The following is a 23,160-nucleotide window of genomic DNA, read 5'->3' as shown; positions in this document are numbered from 1 at the left end:
ATCTGGAACTCACTATGTAGCCCAGGCTGGTCTCGAACTCACAGCGACCCTCCTGCCTCAGCCTCCCAAGTGCTGGGATTACATGCATGCACCACCACGCCCAGCTAGTCTTACATTCTTCATAGCTGAGTATATTCCATTATTCATAGATGATACATTTTCTTAATCCAGCTATCGGTGATGAGTGTACAGGCTGCTTCCAGAGAATTCCTTCTCCATGATGGGAGCCAGTGAACTTCAAACTTATTCTACCGGTTAGGTTCCCCAGCTCAGCTCTGGGGACCTCCTCAGACCCTGTCCTGTGAGGCAGCTACTTGGATCGGAGCGAGGTCGTCCTGCGGATGGAGACAGTGAGCCTTCGAGAGGGGGGATCAGGAGGGCTCCATCATCAGCCAGTATCCAGTGGCCTCCAGGGAGGGACAGCTTTCCTCACTGATTTTGTTTTTCTTTGATGTGGTTTACATTTCCTTCTGCCATTTACAACCAAACCCTGCCTTTCTAGAAATGCTAAAGGGAGTCTTTTAGATGGAAATGAAAGGACACTAGACAGTAACTCAAATCTGCTTGAAGAAATATGAAGGCCACCAACTGGAAAAGATAACTGAAAAGGTAAATGTAAAAGACAGTATCGGCCAGAGGTGTTAGGGTCTGTCTGCCTGTCATCCCAGCCTGAGCAACTGAGTGACACTCTGTCTTGAAATTTAAAAATTTTTAAAGGGCTGGGAATATGGCTCAGGGCAAAGGCCCTGGGCTCAATCCCTAGTGTGCATGTGCGCACACACACACACATACACACAGTAATATAAATGTATTTTATTGTTTGTAGCTCTTCTCCTGATTTAAAAGGTAAGCACTTATAGAAGTAAAAAAAAAATCTGTGTGATGGGTACACAAAATACAAAGGCGCAGAGCAGGTAGGGAACAGAGGCACAAAGGAAGTTCTTGATTGGAACTCATCAAAACTAGAGTGCTATAAATTAAGGTATTAACTGTAATCCCCAGGGCAATCACCAAAAAAAAAAAAAGAGAGAGAGAGAATTAAAATGGTACACTAGAAAACATGTAGTTAATAAAAAAGGAAAAAAAAAACCTCAGTAATGTGAGAACACAGAAACAAAAATACAAAACACAAATAGAAAACAGCAAAATGCCACACATAAATCTTTCCCTAGCAGCAATCACATTAAAGGTAAATGGATAAAAAACTGCAATTAAATGGCAGAGATGGGCAGCATGGATTTAAAAAAAAAGTCCAATTATACAGTGTCTACAAGACACTTGCTTTAGACGCAGAGGCACAAATAGGTTAAAAGTAAAAAGATGTAAAAAAATAATGTAACATGCAAATACAGTATGTGCACAATTTTTTTTTTTTTGTACTAGGGATTGAACTCAGGATATTGCACTTACGAGGCAGGCTGCAGAACCACTGAGCTAAGTCCCTGACTCTGTGCACAATTTTTGAACAAGTTCCATTCTTGGAAAAGTGTTCATGTTGGGATTTGTTCATAAGCCGACAAAGTGAGTCTTATACAGTAAACCAGTGAAAGTTGGCAACTCAAATGTTCGTAAGTGTAGGACTTAATGTAGTAACAACAACAACAACAACAAAAAGCTTTAAAGCCAAAATTACTTCTAAAGACAAAAGATATGCTGACAATGATTTTGATAATGAGCATTAGTGTGATAATGAAAAGAGGATAATTCAAGAAGTTCCAGCAATCATATACGTGCATGCTCCTAACGAAGTGCCAGACTACACTGAGCAAACCTAACACAGCTGAGGTGACATCAGCAGTAACAGCAGTCACACACTGCATAACTGCATTTTGGTCCTGGACAGACTGTGTACGAAGGACGGCCTGGGAAGATTACACTGGAACAGCAGGCTTCCTGCCGCCTGGTGACACCGCAGCCATCTGAACTTCGCAGCACCGTGTACTCATGCGTGTTTGAGGTACATGTATGAGCTTGTGAGTTGCTGGGTGTTTCCTAAAGCTTGGCTTGTTCAGAAGGGTGGACAGCTCTGTCCCCTTTCTCCCTGGACAGTGAGTCTGTTTGCTGTCGCTGTAACTGAACACCACAGACTGAGCAGTTTATTCCTAGGGCTCATTCAGGCTGGGACTTGGCGATCAGGTGATCGAGTTGGTCAGACCCCATGTTATGAGAGATAAAGCAAACTGCTTCTTTACGGTAATTCCTTCAGATCTCCATCATTCTCCATTAGAAAAGGAGCAGCCCACAAAGGGAGAGGAGGAAACGCAGTCACAAGTCGCTGAGCTTCCTCAAGGGAACAAGTTTTCCTAGCAAGACCTCAGCGGCCCTGGGAGGGTGAGGCATCTGCACGGTCCCTGGAGCTCAGTGAGGCGGGAGATGAGACATCATGTCCACAACCGAAAATTTCATCAAAGCGCCCGTGGAGGAGACAGAAACGTCCTTACGAGCCACAGACATGCAGACTTGGATCCAGGCATGGACCCAGCAGGAAGCACAGGCTTCTCTGAGGAGTGCGGAGATGGAGGTCATGGGCACCACACGGGCCGTGGGGCTGGGTTACAGGCATTCCCTGAGTTGGCAGAGGGCCCTCCTGCCTGGGCACCCGGACTATGAGCAGAGAAATAACTTGACTAGCAAACCCGGGAGGAAATGGACATGCTCCTCCCACTGGCCGTGAAGAGCCCAGAAGGAAGGGACACTTCGCACCCTTGTCCGGGGCAGGTCCCCTCGGCTCATGTTTTGGGGACATCTGGATGGAGCTCAGCAGAGTCTGGTCCTCCATTCCTGCCCCTCAAAGTCTCAGATGCTCATTTTTACCAAGGTCAGAGGAAACCTCTGCCTTCACGGGAACCTGGCTTCCAACCCAGAATGATTCAGAGGCCTCGGGATGCCAGAATCAAGCCCACGTTGTCAGTGTTTTTGCATAAGTGGCACCTGAATGCTGCCTAGTTGGCTTAGCAGAGCACAGCCGTGTCTCCCCACCTGAAATGTTGACTGTGAGTTCAGTCGGAGCCGAGCTGAGCAGAGCTGGCGGAGTGCTGAGTTTGTCAAGTGCTCGGCACACCCAGAATGCTGCTGGGAGTGACCGTCACCCTGACACCCGCTGCCAGGTGCTGCGCAGAAACACCAGTAAGCTGCTTTTTAATTCGGTACCAGTGACCAAACTCAGGACCTTGCACTTAAAGACAGATGCAGTGCCACTAAGCTAAATCCCTATCCTGTAAGTGGTTTTTAAAAAATGGATGGAAATACTAGGTTTATGATTTTGTAAGTGAAAGAAATTGAACATTATTTAAAAATGAATATCAACGTCTTTTCTACAAGCAAACACTGACCTTGGGGACACCCTCCAAATTCCCATCAGTAACCTAAGTGGCTCCTACTAAGTCTGCCAGGGGCCCCTAAGTGTCCCCCAAAGCTTGTGGTCCCCAGATGTTGGGGGCACTGTGAATGGACCCACAGCCAGGCCCCAGGGAGTGTGGCTGTCACCTCCTGAGCAGCCAGGACACAGATTACCCTGCTTAGGGCCGCGTGGGGTGAGTGGGTAGCGGGGGGCCGGGCAGTGAGACTGGGGTCTGCAGACTTGGGGCTGCTCCTCACCATTCTCACGGTTTGCTTTAGATTGAGTAAAACCTGCCCCATCCCACTTGATGTTGCCATCTCCTGGGGGCAGGACCTGCGGCCCTGGACAGCAAGTGCAGGCGGCCACATCCTGGGTTCAAAGCCATGGGCACCGCGGCTGCAGCTCAGGTGGCCTGGGGGAGCCAGGCAGAGTCACCTGCACCCCTGCACTCGAGCACCCCACGGCTGATGCGTGACACAGACAGATGAGGACCCAGTCCTGCGCCAGTGTCCCTGCCATCCAATGAGGGCATTCCTGTCATTCTGACTGGCAGGGCCTATGCTTTCCCAGGTACCGGTCTGCGGGTTGCTTGCGAGCCCAGGGAGCTCCCGGCAGGAACGGAGGATGGATCTCTCTGCTCCTGCCTGAGAGGTCTCAACCTGAGCTGAGGCTCACGTTCCAAGCACTGACTCTAACATAAAAGCAAGGTGAGGATGCCTGCTGTTCAGCTGCCCAGGAGGCAGCAAGGATCCTGGGAGCCCAGGGGTTGGAATCCAGCCTGTGGGAGCTGCCCAAGACCACAGCTCACAAACCAAAGACAGAAGCAGACGTCCACAGCCAGCACCACGGCAGCGGCACTCAGTCACAGAGCGCACTGGCATCTGACGCCCCCGGTCAGGGCAGCCTCGCAGGTTAGGAACAAGGAGTCAGCATAGCGGGAACCTGACTGGTTCCGATCAGGGTGCTTTGTCAAGGCTAAACAGACTTCTGTATCATGCTCGGGTAAACTGAAATGGCCTACATTCAAGGAAAACTGGTCCGCGTTAGGGTCTAGCTGCTTCCTTAAAGTTTCAGTTTATCACGTGGCATCCCGTGGGGGGCTCTATTGTAGGTGGAGACCATATGGCGAAAGGGCACAGCGGGCAATTCAGCTGGGTAGAAAGGCTTCTGACGTCTTAGAACCCGGGGAAACTGCTTAAAACAGTGAGAAGAGGAGCTGGGCAAGGTGGTACAACTGTGGGAACTAAGGCAGGAGGATCACAAGCTGGAGCCCCACTGGGGCAGATCAGCAAGACCCTGTATCAGAATCAAACATGGCAAGCGGCTGGGGACAGAGCATGCGGGACCTGCCCAGTGTGTGTCAGGCCCCAGTTCCATCCCTAACACCGGGGAAAAAGCCCTAGCAGAGGGGACTGTGAGGTTCCCAACGTAAAAAAAAGTAGCAATCTGCCAACCGCTCTGATCTGACTGGGACACTTATGTGCACATGTTGAAATACTCCACACTTCTGCATAACTCTGATGTGTAGATTAAAAGCAAAAATACATCGCCTGAAAAGGCAGCCCGATGGGGGCACACTACAGGCCTCTGCGTGTCTGGGGCTCCGGGCTCCCTAATGTCCCCACGGCTGTCGTTCCATCTCACCCTCCTTGGACTCCTGCACACGCCCAGCAGGCACTGGGCACCCAGCAATCGTCCTTCCCTGAGATGCTGTCCTCAGCTCTGTGCCCCCTAAGTGCCCGGGCGTCCCTGCCCACTCCACTGTGACAGTGCGGATTCTGTGCACAACAGTGCCGCCGCCGCAGGAGGGCCTGGGTGGGCCTGGCTCCAGCTCGTCCTCCACAGGCCTGGCTCTCTGGTCGCTTCTGCCCACCCCTGCTGCTGGCCTGGGGCCCAGAAGCAGGAGAAGGGAGGGCCCACTTTAAGGGCACAAACTCCAAAGAGCCCGGGCCCACAGCCAAAGGGACACAGGGAGAAAGCAGCATCCTTGGGCCTCAGGGGCCATCACGCTACTTGGTGTTCTGTGTGGACGTGAACAAAACCACAGCTCACACTCATCTCACTTTTTTATTAAAATAGTTCTTACTTTCTAAAGACAACCACAGAAAACACACTTTTCTTCGTCATCGGTCATGAGAAATACAGTGAACACAGACACTGGGGTGCTGACTATTTTGAAGCCCTTCAAAAAGCTTTCATAAAAAGCTAAAAATGTGCCTTGTGATGATTATGCAATTTTCCAAAAAAGTTTTAGTTTCTTTTCTCTATTTTGATGCCGTTTTAATTTATAAATATTTGTTCAAACAGTCTAACAGTTTTGCTTTCCAAAACTTTAGAATCGTATTTCTACACAAAGACCTGCCTCTTAGGGAAACAGACTTTAGATTTTATTTGAACGATCATGTGACTTGGTGTGACAATTATGAAAACAGCTGCAGGGATGATGAAATGTTATGGGGAAAACAGAGCTGCCTGTGGGCACGCACATAACGTAGGAAAGGCTTTTTATACACAGCTTTGACAGCACTACTGATTTAAAAATCTAGTGTTTTGAGATCTGATTACAATAGAGGTAACAGGCTAATTTGTTATTAAAAACAAAAAGGAATTGTTACCAAACCTTCAATACAGGAATGAATATGCTGGAATGGTGAAGGGTCCAAGTTGCAGCGAGACTACTGGCTTCTCCCATGTGTTACTTTCAGTTTGAAAAAAGCAGTATTACTCAGAACCCTGAATGCATTTCAGAACTGGAAATGGAAGCTTTCAGGTGAATTCTGTCTTTTTCTCAATCTCTTGCAAACCAGAAGAAATAAACAAGCTTAAATATGAAAGATCACCCCGCTGGGGATACTTTCTACCAGGAGAAAGAGGGCGATGAAAAATCAGATGAAGTAATGTGGTTTCCAAAATTATCCACTGTGAAATTTAAGGAGTAGAAAAGAAATACTGACTCTTTAATAATGAAGATCTTAAAAAATGATAAATGCAGTTAAAACGTTTGCTGGCATCGTGAAGAAAATATTACGAATGTTGCCAATAAACAAACACAGAAAAGCATTCCTCCACTCAGGTGCCACATTAACCCGAAAACTAGCAGGTTGGAGTGATGCAGATTCCTTTAACATTTCCTCTCTGTGAGTTCAAGAAAACCTCAGCTTTCTCAGAGCAGAAGAAGAGAGCTGATGAATTTTTAAGGCTCTTTGAACAGAGGCACTCTAGGTAAGTAAGAAAGGACACCTCAGTATTTTCCTAGTAAAATATACTTCTGCGAGTTAAATCACAACTTCTTAAAAGGTGAATGTACCTTGAATACTCATTAGAGTTATGTGGAAGAGAAGAAAAGGTATCAGGTATAATAATTGTACTATCTCAAATGATCTAACTAGTGTTCGGGTAATAGTGCACAACAGCTCCCAGATCATTATCTATTTTATATACTAAAAGATGCAGACATATTAAGGAGTACCCCTAAAAAGTTACTTGTTCACAATGCACTGGAGAAACCTGTGACTGTGCGCCCTAGCTCTCGCGCGGTATAGCTCTGCTCCGGTCGGGAGTCTGCTGGAGCTGGGCCTCCAGCTGCGCAGGACCCGGGTGAGTAAGCCGCCAGGAGCCCAGCGGGGGAGTGCTGTAGGTATTTGGAGTGGACTTCATCTTCAGCAGAGATCTTAAAATTCAGAATCTTCACTTCCCGCAGCATGATGCTACTTGCTTCATCAGAACATTAGATCCAGATATAAACTTAGCAAATGAAAGTAAAATAACACAGCGGCATAAACACTTAGCTTTTCATGCTAGCTCCCAGCGTTCACCCTGCCCTGTGCCTCTCCCTGAACCTCTTCGCTTCCCCTCCTGTCACACACCTGCTGCCCAGCCGGTCGCTCTCATGCCGTGTGGCGCTGACGTGGCAGGCGCCCCCCAGCCCAGGGCCGCAGCCACTAGCCAGTCCCCGGCAGGGATGACTTCCTTCAGGTGACACCAGCACCCTGGATGGGCGGGAGAGGAAGGGACAAGGTCCCTACAGCAGAGTCAGCCAGTGCACTACAGGAAGGACTCCGCTAGGTGGGGGTTCTTAACTGTGAAAGCCAGAAAGCACCTGCCTTCTGAAACCAACGAGGAGGGTCTGGGCCGTGGAGTTTCCGCGTGGGCTCTGTGAAAGGCAGGTCTGAGTCGGCGCCATCGCAGAGTTCTCGGTCTAGCCAGGCCACGCGTGGACCGCTCACAACTCCCGTCCCAGGCTCCTGCTCACACTCCGGCAGCCAGAAGGGAGTGGATGGGAGGAAAACAGCACCAGATTTTCTGTTAGAGCCTCAGGCGTTTCAAGGGACGCTGCACACCTGCTTCCCGTCTGGCCAAACTGCACCTGTTCCAGGGAAGGGAGGTGCTGCCAGCGGGCGGGAAAGACAGGAAGTGCTGCACAGTCACACAAGTTAGCACACTCCCGGGCAGGTCGTACTTTAGAAGTAACTCACTCCAAAGTCCTGAGTGACTCTCCTCACTCTCCTTCACGACTGAATGGCTGTGGCCGAACCCCTCTCCCTCAGAACATGCAGCTCATGCACTTGACCGTCTTGCTGCCGTAGTCGATGCACTCGGGCCCGACGCACTCGCAGCAGGCGTTGTGGAACCAGCGGTACTTGGAGGCGCCCATGGACTCACAGGAGATCTTACACTGGTGGACGGACATGCAGTCGTCGAAGTAAACCACCGTGCACATGTGCTCTGCAAAGCAAACACGACGCTTGCAGGCGAGGCGGGCCCAGCAAGGCTCCCTCCCCGAGGGCTGAGCAGGCTGAAGCCAGGTACAGGAGGAGGGCCGCATCTCTGATGTGGGCAGGAGCTCTCCCACTCTGGTTGAGGGAGGAAAAGGGCCTACAGGCTGTAAGCCACAGAGCTTGCTAGGGGGACCCCAGGGTCTTGTGTGTGCCAGGCCGGGCTCTGCTGCTCCTTTACATCCCTGCCCCAAGCTGTTCTCTTTTTTTTGGAGGTACCAGGGATCGAACTCAGGACCTTGCGCTTGCAAAGCGGGAGCAGTGCCACTAAGCTAAATCTCCAGCTCTATGTCTGTGCTTTTTAAACTGAGCATTTCTGATGAGACTTCCTAAGAAGAGAGAATTCTCTGACCAAAGGAAGTTTGAATAAGATGATTCTAAGGTTATGTTGAGAATTTACAATAAAGTAAAACAAACTCAAATAATTTGAATGATGTACAGTGACTGGCAATGCTTGGTACAAATATGGGATTATTTGACAGGGCTGGGGTTTTAGCAAAGTGGCGCTGAATTCACCTCGAAAGCACAAGGTCCTGAGTTTGATCCCAAGTACCTCAAAAAACAAAAACAAAATGTGGGATACTGGAAAATATTCTCATCACATTAATGACAATTTCCAGTCCTAATTTCTAACATGACAATCACTCCTGATTTGCAAGTCTCCTGCTGGTTAACCCTGTAAGACTTCCTAGCTAGGAGTATAGGTGCCTGAACTAAATCAAGGACAAAAAACCACACTAAACTGAGAGCATATGCTCAAAGGTGAAGCCATTCTCACAGAGCCATTCACGGAACAGTAATCACCCCCGGTCTGAACAGGCTTGCATCAGGAAGAGAAGCCAAGCTCTGGCCCAGGAGAGGAAGTCACAAGCAGGGGGTGTGGGGTTGCGGGGCAGAGGGCTGCAGGGACACTGCAGGACCCCCACTGGGATGCAGACGGGACCTGGCTTAAGAGGAAACCTGGGAAGTGCTGTGACACCAGACCACGGAGAACAGGGTGCTGTCAGTGAGCGCAAGTAGGTGCCTTCAAACCTCCTACATCCACCTCATCTGTGGATTCAGAGCGGCTGCTGACCACTGCCAGGGAATGGCATGAGGGACCCAGAGCACTGAGAGTCAGGAACTGTGTAGGAAAAAGCAGACCTGCAAGTTACAGGAGGTGCGGGGTGGCAGGTGTCAGGAGGCTCTGCCCGTCTGTGAGGACAGCTGCCCATCGGAGGCCAGCTTCCTGCTGATTCCCTCAGGAGTCTCAATAACCTCCAGCGGAACATTATGAAGGCACATGTACTACCGACCATACTGGTTATTTACATTTTACTAGCAGGGTAAATGAAAGCAAAACATCTTATCCCATCCTGTGTATTTCCAATGTTTCCCAAAACCTAGAACTTGTTTTATAAAATACTTTAATCTAAAAGGAAATAATTCTTTCATTTAATAAATGCTGTTTTGCTTTTACTATTCATGTTCCAAGTTCTATTTTATGCAGGCAGGATTATACTGTTGGCTACAACAAACAGCCAACTAAAGTACAAATTAGAGTATTGAGACATAGTTCATTTCCTGCGTTATGAAGTAACTGAACTTTTCATAATTGCCTCATTCTACAGTGAAACTGTGGGATGCCTTTTATTGGAAGATATCCGACACTTTTACAGATCTTGCTCACCCTTTACTTTCTAAAGTTACGCTGGGCCGTCCCTCACTAGTGGATGTTCTTTAAATGTTTCCCTGTGCCATCGAGTCTTCCTCTCGCTTTAGCTCTCCTGGGCTGGCACTTGTGCAGGGGACCGGCCAGGCTGGGAGTCTGCGCCCTGACTGCCCACACAGAACTCAGCCAGCGGCCTTGGCATCATCTGTGTCACCAACGCCAGGACAGCCTGGCTCCCCAGGCACCGTGGACGTTGAGCTGAGCAACAGCATGCAGCCAGGTGCATCGCACCCTCTCGTGAGCAAGTTCACGCTGAACTTGGAACAGCGAGCTCTTCCAACCAGGACAGCCAGGCCGGACGGTGCTCCCTGCTTGCTCGGGGACCAGGTGAGAGATCCCAGGCCTTTCTTGGGACTGTAGTGGTCCCAAGCCAAGAGGCTGCCCAGCTCCCAGGGACGGAACCGAGGGGTGAGAGGAAAGAGTTACCTTTGTCGCTGGAGTAAGGTGCGTGAACACTATTGCTGGGGACAGACACGTTCTGGTGGTGGGGCTGGTTTACAGTTTCCAGGAAAGAAACCAGGTTCTCGTGATGAGAAAGCTCCTCCGCGACGGGGAAGGACACGATGTTCCAGTTGAGCTGGGTGTCCCCTTCGGTGAGCGCCCGGAAGAGGGAGGGGATGGGCTCGTGCAGCTCCTCCACTGTGCTCTTGGAGGTGGGCGGGGTGTCGCTGTAGTTTCGTGGGTTGCACATCCCTGGGGGCAGAGGCACAGGCTGGCCCCACGTGCAATGAGCTGTGGGGCCTCGAAAGCTGCTGAGCAATGTCCCTCAGCGGCTCTGAGCACAGCCAGGACCAGATCCTAGAGAAAGGCGGATTCCAGGCCTGGCAAGGAGCTTTTCCCCCAGGAAGGGAGGAGCCGGGAATGAAAGGAAGGACAGGAGGTGACCTGGGGGCTGCCGTGGGCCTGCAGCTCAGCATGGTGCCGCCCTGAGCACAGGGGACCTGTGAGCGCACTACATGGGCAGGGTGACCCCTGGGGGCTGCAGCAGAACCTATGGGTGCCCTTTTAGAGTGTAAGTTAGCTTCACTCTTGTTTACCATCGATGAGGTCTAATGGGTAGTTACTTGTCTTCTCCCAGATTAAGGGTTTGAAAAGTTAAACCATATTTAAAAGGTCCCAAGTCTTATAGATTCAGGGAGGAGAAAGAACGCCTCACTCACTGTTTTCTACATTTTGATAAGGAGCAGAGAAAGAGCTAAAAGGGATAGGCTTTTCAACACCTCTCAACTTCAATAATCAGACTGTATCGAAGAATCACGGATTAATGGTCAAACCTGACTGACCCCCCCCCCATCAGCCCGGACACTTAAACTCGGGCAAAGCCAATGTCACGCTGAGCCCGCACCGGCCGCTGATTTCCTGGGGACCCCGCCCTGTAATGACCCTCAAGTGGCCTGGGGAAGCCACCCCATTCACAGCGCTTGTTACACAAACGCTGTCTTCTGCTGCACTGATGCTGAGTGGAGATTTGTAACCAGAGATGGTCCAGAGACTTTGCAGCAAGCCCAGTGCTCATTACCACGGAAATCAGGGCTCCAAAAGGGTCTGAAGTCTTGGGCATTTAGAAAATTTAGGACAAAAAATATTTGAAATTTAAATTATAAAAAATCGGGCCAGAGATTTAGCTCAGTGGTTCCACCAACTGCCTTTCAAGAGCAAGGATCTGTATTCGATCCCTGGTACCAAAATATATATATAAGTAAATAAACAAATAAATAATGAAAAACCAGTATTTGTAAATAATTATTTCTTAAATCCTGCACCAATTCCTAGCTGAAGAGTAACAGGCACTGGGTGCAGATGACAGCTACGTGCTCTGACAGGACTCGGGGTCACTGCCACCCTCACCCCACCCTCAAGAGGAGCTGAATGACATACGGACATGAGCAGAGGGGACACAGGACGGTCACGGAGCACAGGGGCCACATGATTCCTACCCCCTTCCCACGAGCCATCCGGGCCTCGGTTTCCCTATATGCCACACAGGTGAGGGCAGTAACACCCTCCGCTCTCAGTCGGGCCTGGGGGGCCAAATGAAAGGCCTTGAGAGATGCTGCGTGGGTTTAGCAATTGTTCTTAATTTTTGGCCTTTTTTTTTTCACTGAGCTACATCCTCAGCCCTTTAAAAAAATTGTTTTATGTTTAAGGCAGGATCTTTCTAAGTCACTAAGCCCAGGCTGGGCTCAAACTTTGGATCCTCCTGCTCAGTCTCCCACTACATCCTCCCCTTTAAAAAAATTGTTTTATGTTTAAGGCAGGATCTTTCTAAGTCACTAAGCCCAGGCTGGGCTCAAACTTTGGATCCTCCTGCTCAGTCTCCCAGGTTTGTGCCACCACTCTACTGCTAGGAGTTAAAAATAACAGGAGCAGTTGTTGGAAAAGAAAAGTTAAATCCACAGTTCAGGTATAAACCTGAGTGAACAGTGAGTGTGCTAGAGAGCTACAAGCAGACATGTAAGCAAGCCCACGTGAGCACCGCCAGTGGGTGGGACCTTCTGCAGCTCGCAACGAAGGGGAACAGAACATTGATGGAATCAGCTACTTCAAAACTACAACTTTTCAGGAAAAAAATGTGAAAGCAAGGTCAAAATACAAATGACTGATGGGAGAAAATACTTAGAACACTGCTCTGATCCTTGGTAATTTATGAATAAAAAAGTAGAGAAAAGGGCAACGTAGGAATAAACAAATCACAAAAAATAAATATAAATGGACTTCTTAACAAATGCTTAACTCCAGTGGTGATAAGAGGAATAGAAAGCTGGGCAGGTGCTGCACTCTGGGAGGCTAAGGACACAGGATCACAAGTTCAAGCCTAGCCTAGCGACTTAATGAGAAACAGTTTCAAAATAAAAAAAAAAGGGCTGGGACGTAGCTCAGTGTAAAGGCCTTGGGTTCAATCTCCAGAGTTGTACAAAAAGAGAAGTGAAAATTAAAATTAAAATTATACTTTTTTTTTTAACCTATCTTGATACAAAACTGCTAAGTTATTAACAGCAGTGACCAAAGTTTGGTGCTGTAATTTCTTAGTGGCAATGTTGCAGGGAGCAAGTACGCTGCAGAGCTCCATGCACTGGAGAAATCGTGACAGTGGCTAGTAATCTGACACCAAACCAACCGGCCCCACACGCCACCACGGGGCAGTCTTTGTGATGGTGAAACACTGGAGACCACCCAACACTGGTGCAGGGACAAACGCGCACAGAGACCACCACCGTCAACGCGCTTCCTTGCACCTGCACAGAACAGAGTATGGAGGTGGCTCCAGGGCACTCAGCCCAGTCTGAAATGACAGGAAGAGGAGGAGGAGAGAAGGGAAGAGAAGAAAAGAGGCTGCAAGGAGCTTAGCATCTTTGCAAAGGAAATTAGTGTTTTGCTAAGCAAACACAACTGCTTTTAGAAGTTCTGTACAGTGGCTGCAGGTCCAGTTTTCTTCAGCAGGCTCTGTCAGGCTCGGCTGGGCCCAGCCTGCCGCTGTCTCACTCTCCTGGCGTCTGGTCTGAGTAGGAAATGACGTGGTCACCTCAACTGTAGGTGAGGGAGGCCATGGTGCTGTGGTGATGCAGGTGGAAATAATCCTCGGTTATATACATTTGTCTTAGTCATTATGTAAATGTTTTGCAAAATCAAAACAAGAATAAATCAGAAAGGGAATAGTTCTCGAGACACCAAAAACAAACGAACCTCACTTTGCATGAAGCTGGTCACAGAAGTCAGAAAACTACTCCAGCGGAGCCTGTGTCCCAGTGTCTGGTCTCACACCTTCAAGAACACAGCAAAGCTTCCCTAACGGCCTCCCTGATGTGTTATGGACAAAGTGTGTAAGTAGTGGTATCAGTGGTGTTAGGGACCAAGAATTTCAGCTTAAAAGAAAAGTTTCCCGTACAAGAACAAGAGGAGGAAAGACCTGCAGTCTTCGACTGTCACAGGCGTTATCAGCTCAAACTCGGCCCCCAGCCTGCACCCAGTTTCTTAGCTCTGACCAACGACAGGGCCAGAAGATGCCCCCAGGTCCACACTGCAGTCCCCTCCCTAAAGAAATCGGGGGCAGGGCTCCACCCACGTGTGAGGTGACACTCAAGCCGCTCTCGCTGACAAGGGACAGCACAGTGGCGGTCACCAGGGAGAGGTGAGGCTTACAACCCAGGCAGGATGAGCTGAGCAGCCAAGTAAAACACTAAAAGTCCACAGTGGTACTTAACTAAAAGCAAGCAAGCAAGCAAGCAAGCAAACTAACAAACTAACAAAAAGAAAGAATCTCAAGGGGAGGTGCCAGGCCACAAAGCCAGCACTGAGAATGGGAAAAGGGAAAGATTAAGTATTCATCTTGCTTTTAATTTTCCCTTCTTTAGGGTAAACGAAGGGCCCTGCTGGGTATGGGTGATTCCAGTTGCCCTGCACTCCGGAGGGCTGCGAGGCAGGGCCACAGTCTGGAAGCTTCTACTGGAGTCACCGGCCCTGGCAATGATGACAGCGAGGGACCTCACACAGGGACCACAAGCTTTGGCTGGCTGGGGCCAGCGTCACCCACAGCACTTCTGTCCGCCGTGCCCACCTCCCCACAGTCCTGCCTGCATCTAATCAGCCTCTAGATCCAGCTTCCAACTTCCAGGAAGCAGTGAGGACAGAGCAAGAACTGAGTACTGCAGGAAGCAATCCGCCAAATCCACAAGGCGCTCGTTGTCCACAGTCACTGACTGGATACTTCAGAGAGTCAGTGGAATATAAAAGATGGGGGCGGGCATCTACAATAAAAGAAACCTAACAAACCTAACAGCCAGGTGCAGTGGTGTGGGCCTGTATGTCCAGCTTCTTGGGAGGCTGAGGCAGGAGGATCCCTTGTGTCTAGGAACAGGAGAGCAGCTTGGGTAACATAGCAAGACACTGTGTTGAAACAAATACATGACTAAAAAAAGAAAAGAAACCCACAACCAAGGACAGTGAGTGGACTTTGTTGGGTCTTCACCTGAGTAAAACAAATATAAACCACATTTTGTCAATCAGTGAAATCTGAGTATAAACTGGGTGAGCATCAGATGGTATCAAGAAAGTACTGCTAATTATTTTAGGTTTGGGAACAAAACCAGCAACAAGGAGCCCTAGGCCAGGGATGCCAAAAACTGCAGATGGTAGAGACAAGCTGGAAAATAAGGCAAGGAAGTAAAGATCTCCAGGGTTCTTGCCATCAAGGCACTGAGACCCACACGAGAGTCAGCAGACTGCCAAGGAGTGGGAGGGAAACCAACAGTTCCACAAAGCCCAGGAAAACATGGATGTTAGAGAGCAAGGTCAGTGTGTACAGTGCCCAAAGAGGACAATCAGAAAAGAGTGCTTGGAAGTCAGAGAGAAGTCAAGAACTGCAGCACACTCAGGAGGCCGAGGCAGAAGGACTGCAAGTTCCAGGCCAACCTGGGCTACACAGCGGGACTGTCTTAAAAAAAGAACTTAAAAATTAACACAGGGCGGGGGATTTGGCTCAGTAGCACTGTGCCTGCCTCACAGACGCCAGGTCCTCAGTTCCATCCCTGGTACAAAAAAAAAATTAATACAAAGGACAGGGGATGAGCTCAGTGGCAGAGTGCCTGCCTGGCATGCCTGAGGCCCGGGGCTGATCCCCAGTGCCACAAACACAAAGCAAAACAAGAAGTTAACACGAGGAAGGAGATGAGGACACCGTCAGGAAGCACACCCAGCACAGACGGGGCAGGCAACTCACTCACGCTGCGCACGCTGCTGGGCATCAAAGCTGCGACTCCGCTTTATGAAGCTAACTGTTAAACACTGCTCTCAGGAAAGCACTGACACAGCCGGAGGGCAGAGCGAGAGACGGCCAGAACCGCAGGACAGGGCGTTAGCTGACGGGTTTCAAATGAGAGGATCCAAACAGCAAAGGGTATTACGGAGAGGGGCCGGAGCAGAACGCCGGTGGCTAGGTGAGGACCAGGGGCAGAGGCAAGCGAGCTCCCGCGGTGGAGGGAGGGTTTACACCCACTGCAGGGTCCACCTCTCACACGTGCTCGCAGACCCCACACGTGTGCACACTGACACCACACGTGTGTGCATACGCCCCTGCCCACGTGTACAGGACCCCGCACACACAGAACCCCACACACGCACACAGACACCACACGTGTGCACGCGACCCTGCACATGTTCACACGGACCCCACACGTCCACATGGACCCTGCATGCGCGTGCACCCTGACCCCCCGCATGCGCACACAGGGCTCTGAGGAAGGGCAGGGGTGCGGGGGCTGCTCAGGAACAGGCGGGTGACAGCGTTCTACTGACACAAGCGTGCACCCGGCCTTTCCATTAATGCATCTCAGAAAGTTTCTCAGATGCTTCTTATAAAGCATGCTTTGTATCAGAAAACAAAACTGTGTTTATAAAAAACTCAACGGTATACCAGACTTCAAAGTAAAAAGCAACAAACTCTCCCTTGGTCTCCCCACTCCTCCATCCCTAAGGTAAGGGCTTTATTAAATTTCCTTTCAGATTTCTTTCTCTTTTCTGCTCCTTGCAGTTGTAAGGCAGGCGGCAGAACCACTGAACTAAATGCCTGGCTCCTTTCGGATTTCTTTCTTTTTGTAAATGCAGTGCAATATAAGCAGGTGAAATCATGTGTGGTTTCTTTGCACACCGTGTCTCACAGAAGTCCTCACTTATCGAGGATCCTATCGTAGGAAATACCAGGACCAAGCCAGGTGCAGTGGCACACACCTGTCATCCCAGCACTCGGGAGGCTGAGGCAGGAGGATCACTGCAAGTTCTGGGCGGGCCTGGGCTGCACTGCAAGACGCTGTCCCAAGACAAACAGGAGGAGAACAGCGTGCGGGCAGAGCGCCCACTCACTCACCGACGCAGTCGCAGCACTCGTCCCACAGGGCGCCCAGGCACAGCATGCACTCCTTGCAGCATGAGCAGTTCCCCTCGCCGGGCCGGCACTGGCACAGCTCCTGGACACAAGACGGCACGGCGTGAGTCCAGACAACCATCGGAAGCGCCCAGGTGTGAGCACCTGCATTTGGTAACCACCCTCTACCCGACCCGCACTCGGCATCACAAGCTGCAGACCACAGCTCCACGGTGCAGAGTGCACTTAGTTTTTCTTCTGGACGTGTTCAGTGAACACACACTGAATGCTTTTACTTTACTGCGAAGGAAGGAAGACCTTGTATTTCACAACCTTTAACTTTAAAACTCTACACCCCCTCAACACAAAACTCGGGGCAAGAACGAAACCTAACTTCCGGTATGGACTCGCCAGGGTGATCCACAGGCGTGGCTGCCGGCTGCTGTGGTCTCTCCGGCTATGGGGGCTGAGCAGGCCTGGCAAGGGGAGGCGGCCTGGGCGGACGCACATGCGCACACGCCCGACCTGTGGCCCATTACATGCTGTACTGCCATGGAGGACTATTTATACAAAGAAGGTGGCTGTCTCTCTGCTGCCTTCTTCATGGACCCGTGAGCCCGGGAGTTTTGTCCTTAGCTGAAACCGTGGACAGCATAAACCACCCTCATCATCATCATTACCATCCTTCCAGTATGGGAAGCAGGCACCCACTCCTGGTTGTGCAAATATGAATTAGAGTGGTCTGGGTACAAACATGCTATCAGTCAATGTGCTACTTTCAGACGATTTCAACAATTAATTTCAGGAAGATTTTTAAATGCTTTTAAAAAGTGTCCACTGCTATACAGCCATCTCTTCTCTATGTCAATAATGTGTGTTAGACTAATATCTATCCTGATTAAATTCATCTCTACTCTACTTACTGGAGTCACCCATCATAGGTTCTGACATGACATTTTAAAAAATGTATTTATTATTTTTGTATTTTTTTATTTTTGATTATATGGTTCAGGCTGGCTTTGAACTCACTATGTATTCCAGGCTGTCCTCGAACTCATGGTACTCCTCCTGCCTCAGCCTCCTGAGTGCTAGGATTACAGGCGTGTGCCACCATGACCAGTGACATTTTTTAAAATACTGATTTCAATTCTTGGTTTTTCCCTCCTCAAAACTCTTCTGGCTATCATACAGCAGCATTCTGGAGCATGGCACTCATGCTAATGAATTCAGCAGTGCTATGTGTCTGTCTGGGACCTGAGGGCATGAGCAGACCAGTGCCACAGGCTTCTGTGCCTGCAGGCGGTGTTCCATGGCGCACACATCTGCCAGCTTGGCCAGGCTTGATAGCCCAGGGGCTTGGGTGCAGCTCAGGGGTGGAGAGGGCCCTGGTCTTGATCCTCAGACCTGGGCAAACAAGTAAATAAAATAAAAAGAGAAAGAGAAGAACACCTGTGCATACACATGCTTAATCACAAACCCCAAATCTGGGGTGCGGCCAGGTGTACAGCGCTGACCCAACAAGCAGGAGCCCTGCACTCCCTGCCCATCTCTGCAGAAAGAAAGCAGCAGGCCCCAACTGGCTCCAAGTCTAGAAAACAGGCTTGTACCCTGTTTGTTTCCTCGGGACAGCCTGCCTTGCCTCTGGAGTGCAAGAGGCTTTCTGAATACACACTGTTAAAAGGCATCAGAGTTAAGGATGCTGATATTTTGTGTCTCTTAGTTTTACAAAGGTTGCCACCCAGTCACAAAAAATTTTAATTTACATTATGCACAGATAATCCCTTTATTCTCATAGTTGCTTGCATTTACATTAAAGAGAAACAAATTAGAAAAATAACACATTTATTCAAAGAATTTGTTTTTTTCTGCAGCTTCCAAATGGCAGCTTACTGAGTGAATTACTGCATGCGGTGCTAAATTTAAGTTTAAAAGCAGGTCAACTTCCTGGCTTCCACTAGCGAGGCCTTCAGAGTGCTCCAGCCAGCCAGGACTGTGGGGCTGTTTTACTGGGAAGGTGGCGCCACTAAGCAGTGGGACCTGAAGCCCAGCAGCCTGCGCAGTCGCCAAGCTGGCGTGGTGACCTGTCCCTGGGGACCCCTGCAGAGTCGGGGCCGGGACCCATCCATGACTTAGTGACAGCATCAGGACGACGGCAGGCAACTTCAGGAGAACACAACATCCACAGTCAGCGTTCAGCTGCCTGTGACCCGGCTCAACAGTTCAATACCCAGGACCACAGAAATAAAAAGTTCAGTCATCAAAATTACTGCTAAAGTAGTTAGATGCAAGCAACAATATCTTAGTATTTTTCTTTCCACCTCACTAACAAAAAAGACTTCTGTCTTAACAAAATTTAAGTACATAGTTTGTCATTTGAGTAAACATGCCACCAAATATGCCCAACACTACCAGTTCTTTGCAACTCACAGCTGGGGACTGTGAAGAACAAGAGCCTCTGACCAACCTTCCAGTCAGCACCAGAGCCTCTTTCAGTTTCGAAAACACGCCTGACACCTCCCGGAGGAGAGCGCTCGCAGATGAGTTTATCAGAGGGCATCTGGAATCTGAAAGGCCCCACTGCAAATCGGGAGGGCAAAGCCGTAGGGCAGCATTGCTTTATGACCGCTGTTCTTAAAGCAAGCAACAACCGCAAGCAGCGGATTCCACGACTGCTCACCACGGAAGGGGCCGGACACCGTTCACGCTTTCTCTCTCAGCAAACTTCGCTGCACTGGAAGCCTATGTTTGAAAGGTTTTAGCAGCAAGCCAACTTGCTAGGATGAATGTTCCTAATATAAAAAACACTTGCCAAATGCTCTGAACTCAAATATTGGAAACACAAAAGAGAAACAACTCAAAATATAACTGTGTTGAATCAAGGGTTATGTAAAAAAAAATTACCCCATTTAAATCAAACAGACTTTATTCAGGACACCTAAAAAGAAAACTTCACCTTTACATGTTTCAGTTATGAGGACAAAAATAAATCCATAATCAGAAAGGCTAGAGTCAAGACAGAAAGAAATGCTCTGCCAGGTGTGGCGGTACATATCTGAAGAGTCCCAGCTATTCAGAAGGCTGAGGCAGGAGGATCAGCTCAAGAGTTCTAGAGTAGCCTGGGCCCACAGCTCAGAGAAAAAAAATTTTTTTTAATGTTATCTTAAATTATAAAAGAATACTAGAAATGTCTACTAGAATAGAAAGAGAAGAAATAAAAAGCCAACCAAATTTCTCCTACTCTGGTAAATTCCTATGCATTTCTAACAAAATAATGATTATGACTTTAAAAAATAAGTATTTCACTATTATGAAAATCTGTCACTCTAATTTTGGGGGGGGTACCAGGGATTAAACTCGGGACCTTGTGTTTGCAAGGCAGGTAATGGCACCACTGAGCTAAATCCCTGGCCTGTCACTATAATTTAATAGGTGGATAATAGCACACCCTACATGCCACAAGTTCTAATTTACATTATGCACAGATAATCCCTTTACTCTCATAGTTGCCTGCATTTACATTAAATGCAAACAGCCCTTAAATTCTTCGCCTCTTCCACACCAAGGCCACCCTCTCACCTCCAGAACTCCCAGCTTCTATTTTACTACCCCTGTGCCTCAAAGTCACTGCTTCTTACACAGAACACACAAGGAGCTGAAATGTGGACTTCTCTTTGGACTGGGTTATTTATATATTTTCCAAACCCCTCCATGACTAAACTTGGGTACAGTTCAGTTGCATGGAGCATGTGGTCAAACCAAACACAGTGTTCACAGAAGTCCAAAATAAAGACTGACTCAAAGCTTCCGAGAACCCTCCGCCTGTCTCCTCCAGAGCTCTGAGGTGCTCTCCATGTGCACTAACAGGCCCATGTTCAGTTCTACTCTCGGAGTGCCCCAGTCAAGGTAGTTACTATCCTCGTTAATCAAGTGATGTTGTGAAACTTACACACCGTTCAGTTACTAAATGGCTGGTTTGATTCCAGTTGTAGTTAGATTATTTCAACGTTTTTAAACACTGGAAAAATAAAGCTTATTTCTCATTTCTCATTAGCTTAATATTTCAATATATTCTGGCTGGCTCTCTCTTATCCTCCTGTCCCCTTAGCAGTACAGGGGATTGAACCCAGGACCCTTACTTTTATTTTTCAGACAGGGTTTCACTAACTTGCCAAGGCTGGGCTCACAGTTGGGACCCTCCTGGCTCAGCCTCCCACAGTACTGAGGTTCTAGGCACCCCCACCACACCTGGCCTACTCCTCTTCCTCAGAGAGCATGAGCCATAACTGGATTTACACAGTCTCTTGGGGTGTTGAATCGCAGGCATTTCTCCGCCTGGGCAGGGATCGGCTGCAAATGCCTGCAGCGCCCACGCAGGCTCACTGCAGCCTGCTGAGGCGAGTGAAGCTACCCAGGGATGCAGACTCGGCGTCGGGTTCTGCTCCACGCTCCTCTGCTGCGCAGCCGGCTGAGTGACCACACAATCTGCTGTGCCGGCTGTGCCACCTGAGCGCTGGCCACAGCAGTTCCAGACTCACACAGAGGCAGCCTGGACCCCAGTGCCCGCCCGAGCTGTTCCTCCACTGGGGGCTGAGGTGACCCGAACCGGGCGTGCGCTCCGTGTGTGAAAAATATAAAAGGATTCATGTGGTAAATATTCAGAGTGGCCAAACAGTTGCTAGATATGAATGCAAGTACAGTGGACCCTTGAGTTATGACTGACCCAACATATGAACAACTTGGGTTATGACTGGAATTTTAGTTTTAACTTAGGACCAAAGTCTTGAGTTAAGATCCAAATGCCGGCTGCTTGTGCTTCCAGATGGTCTCAGATACAGATCTAACGCTAAAGAGGCTGGGGATTTAGCTCAGGGGCTCTGCTGCTTGACTCACAAGTGCAAGGTCCTGAGTTCGATCCCCAGTACCAAAAGGAAAAAAAAAGAACTTGAGTTTTGCTAGGGATTTAGCTCAGTGGTACCATGTCTGCTTCACAAGGATAAGGTCCTGAGTTCAATTCCTGTTCTGAAAAACTAAAACAACTGAGTTTTAACAGTTAAAGATTATTTATTTATTTATATTATTTTGGTACTGAGACTCAAGCTCAGGACCTTGAGCTTACGAGGTAGGTGGCAGCACCACTGAGCTAAATCCCTGGCCATAGAGCTAAAGATTACTTAAATGTTGACTTGTTATAAATGTTTTCAATAATCGGTTTATAATTGTTTAAATGAACACTTACTACCTTACATTGTAACACACTGTGTAGATATTATTTATCTGGGACTGGAAACGTATATATCAGAAGACAAAACCTGTAGTGAGCCAAAGCTTTAATGTTAAGTTTAGAGTTAAAACTACATACAAGGTAACCAAAGGAAATCTCTTTTACATAATGCACACTGTATCTAGACCATAAACATACAAAGTAATCAGAATTTTTGACATCTCTTTCAGTTCGGGCCTGCTACTTAAGACTGATCTACATCTAAACAAGCACTCTGTTGTTGTATAAATGAGATGCACCTACATATATTGGGAAATAAGTCTATTTGTGGTTAGCAACAGTGCTTCCTAAGCTCTTGGACATCCGAAGACACCCTTTGGCTCTGGTCAGTGCTGTTACACTATGGAAACCAGTTAAAGGAATCTCAATTCTGCTCTAGCAGTAAATGAATATAAGTGAATATATGGGAGATTTCTATATAGCGGTGATGCGAATTACTGCTAAGCTCACGTGTACAAGCCCTCAGCAATATAAGACTTAGGAGAGGAAGCACGCCTGCTCCCGACCCAGCAGCCATCGCTCAAGCGCCGGGAAGGTAGCCACGCAGGCGCCCTTGAACCCCCATACCCCCCCGCACCCTCAGACCTCCTGACTATGCAAGTCTTTGGACCCACTCTGCAAAGACAGAGGTGGTCATCAAGGGTATTTTTCTGAGTTCCCAACTTTGAACATCTTTAAAGAAAGGGCATGGGAAACCTGTAATAGAACGTTGCGCAGTTCAACCATTCAGAAGGATGGGGATCTCAATGTGGGCCTTGCAGCCCGAGGTCAGTCAGCGTCAGGGGGTTCAGCAATCAGCTAACTGAGATCAGGGGTCTTGCGTCCTCGCTCTGTCTGAGCCATTAAATGGTAAATATACTATATTGAAAAGTTTGTTCACTGCAGACATGTTCTGGACTGCTTCTTGATTTCAATTTAATTCATATGATTTAAGGGTGATAGACTAGTGACTACCACAGGTGGTCAGTGTCCAAGTTGTGCTTGATCTTAATGTGTTGCTGATTGTATCAGTTGGGGTAAAGCATTGCTGTTGATTTGATGAGCTGTTTTCTCTGATGTTATGAAGATGAGAATGTCTGTGGGTCGTTAGAGACACAGAAGCTAGGGTGCAACTATATCAGGAAGATTTGGGTGATAATCCAGAGATTAAACCAAGGACAGTCCGACAACAAAAATTAAAATGAGAAAACACTTAAG

General features: G+C 48.6%; 1 protein-coding gene across 3 annotated transcripts in view; it reads right to left on the bottom strand.

Annotated features, from left to right (window-relative positions):
* Positions 1–5,399: 5,399 nt before the first annotated feature.
* Twsg1 (twisted gastrulation BMP signaling modulator 1) overlaps positions 5,400–23,160 on the bottom strand; it is a 38,620-nt gene continuing 20,859 nt past the window's right edge. For all 3 annotated transcript variants that reach the window (XM_010638645.1, XM_019209700.1, XM_010638646.2), the window contains 3 exons: positions 16,686–16,785; positions 10,253–10,519; positions 5,400–8,065 (listed from right to left, as the gene is read on the bottom strand). In XM_010638645.1, coding sequence (XP_010636947.1) covers positions 7,884–8,065; positions 10,253–10,519; positions 16,686–16,785 — 549 coding nt within the window. In that variant the 3' untranslated portion in view covers positions 5,400–7,883. The remainder of the gene's footprint in view (positions 8,066–10,252; positions 10,520–16,685; positions 16,786–23,160) is intronic.

This window comes from Fukomys damarensis, unplaced genomic scaffold, assembly GCF_012274545.1.
Source record: "Fukomys damarensis isolate Sample0158 unplaced genomic scaffold, DMR_v1.0_HiC HiC_scaffold_30, whole genome shotgun sequence".
Taxonomy (NCBI): Eukaryota; Metazoa; Chordata; class Mammalia; order Rodentia; family Bathyergidae; genus Fukomys; species Fukomys damarensis.
The sequence above is the reverse complement of the archived record's forward strand: the minus strand, read 5'-3'. Positions and strand labels throughout refer to the sequence as shown.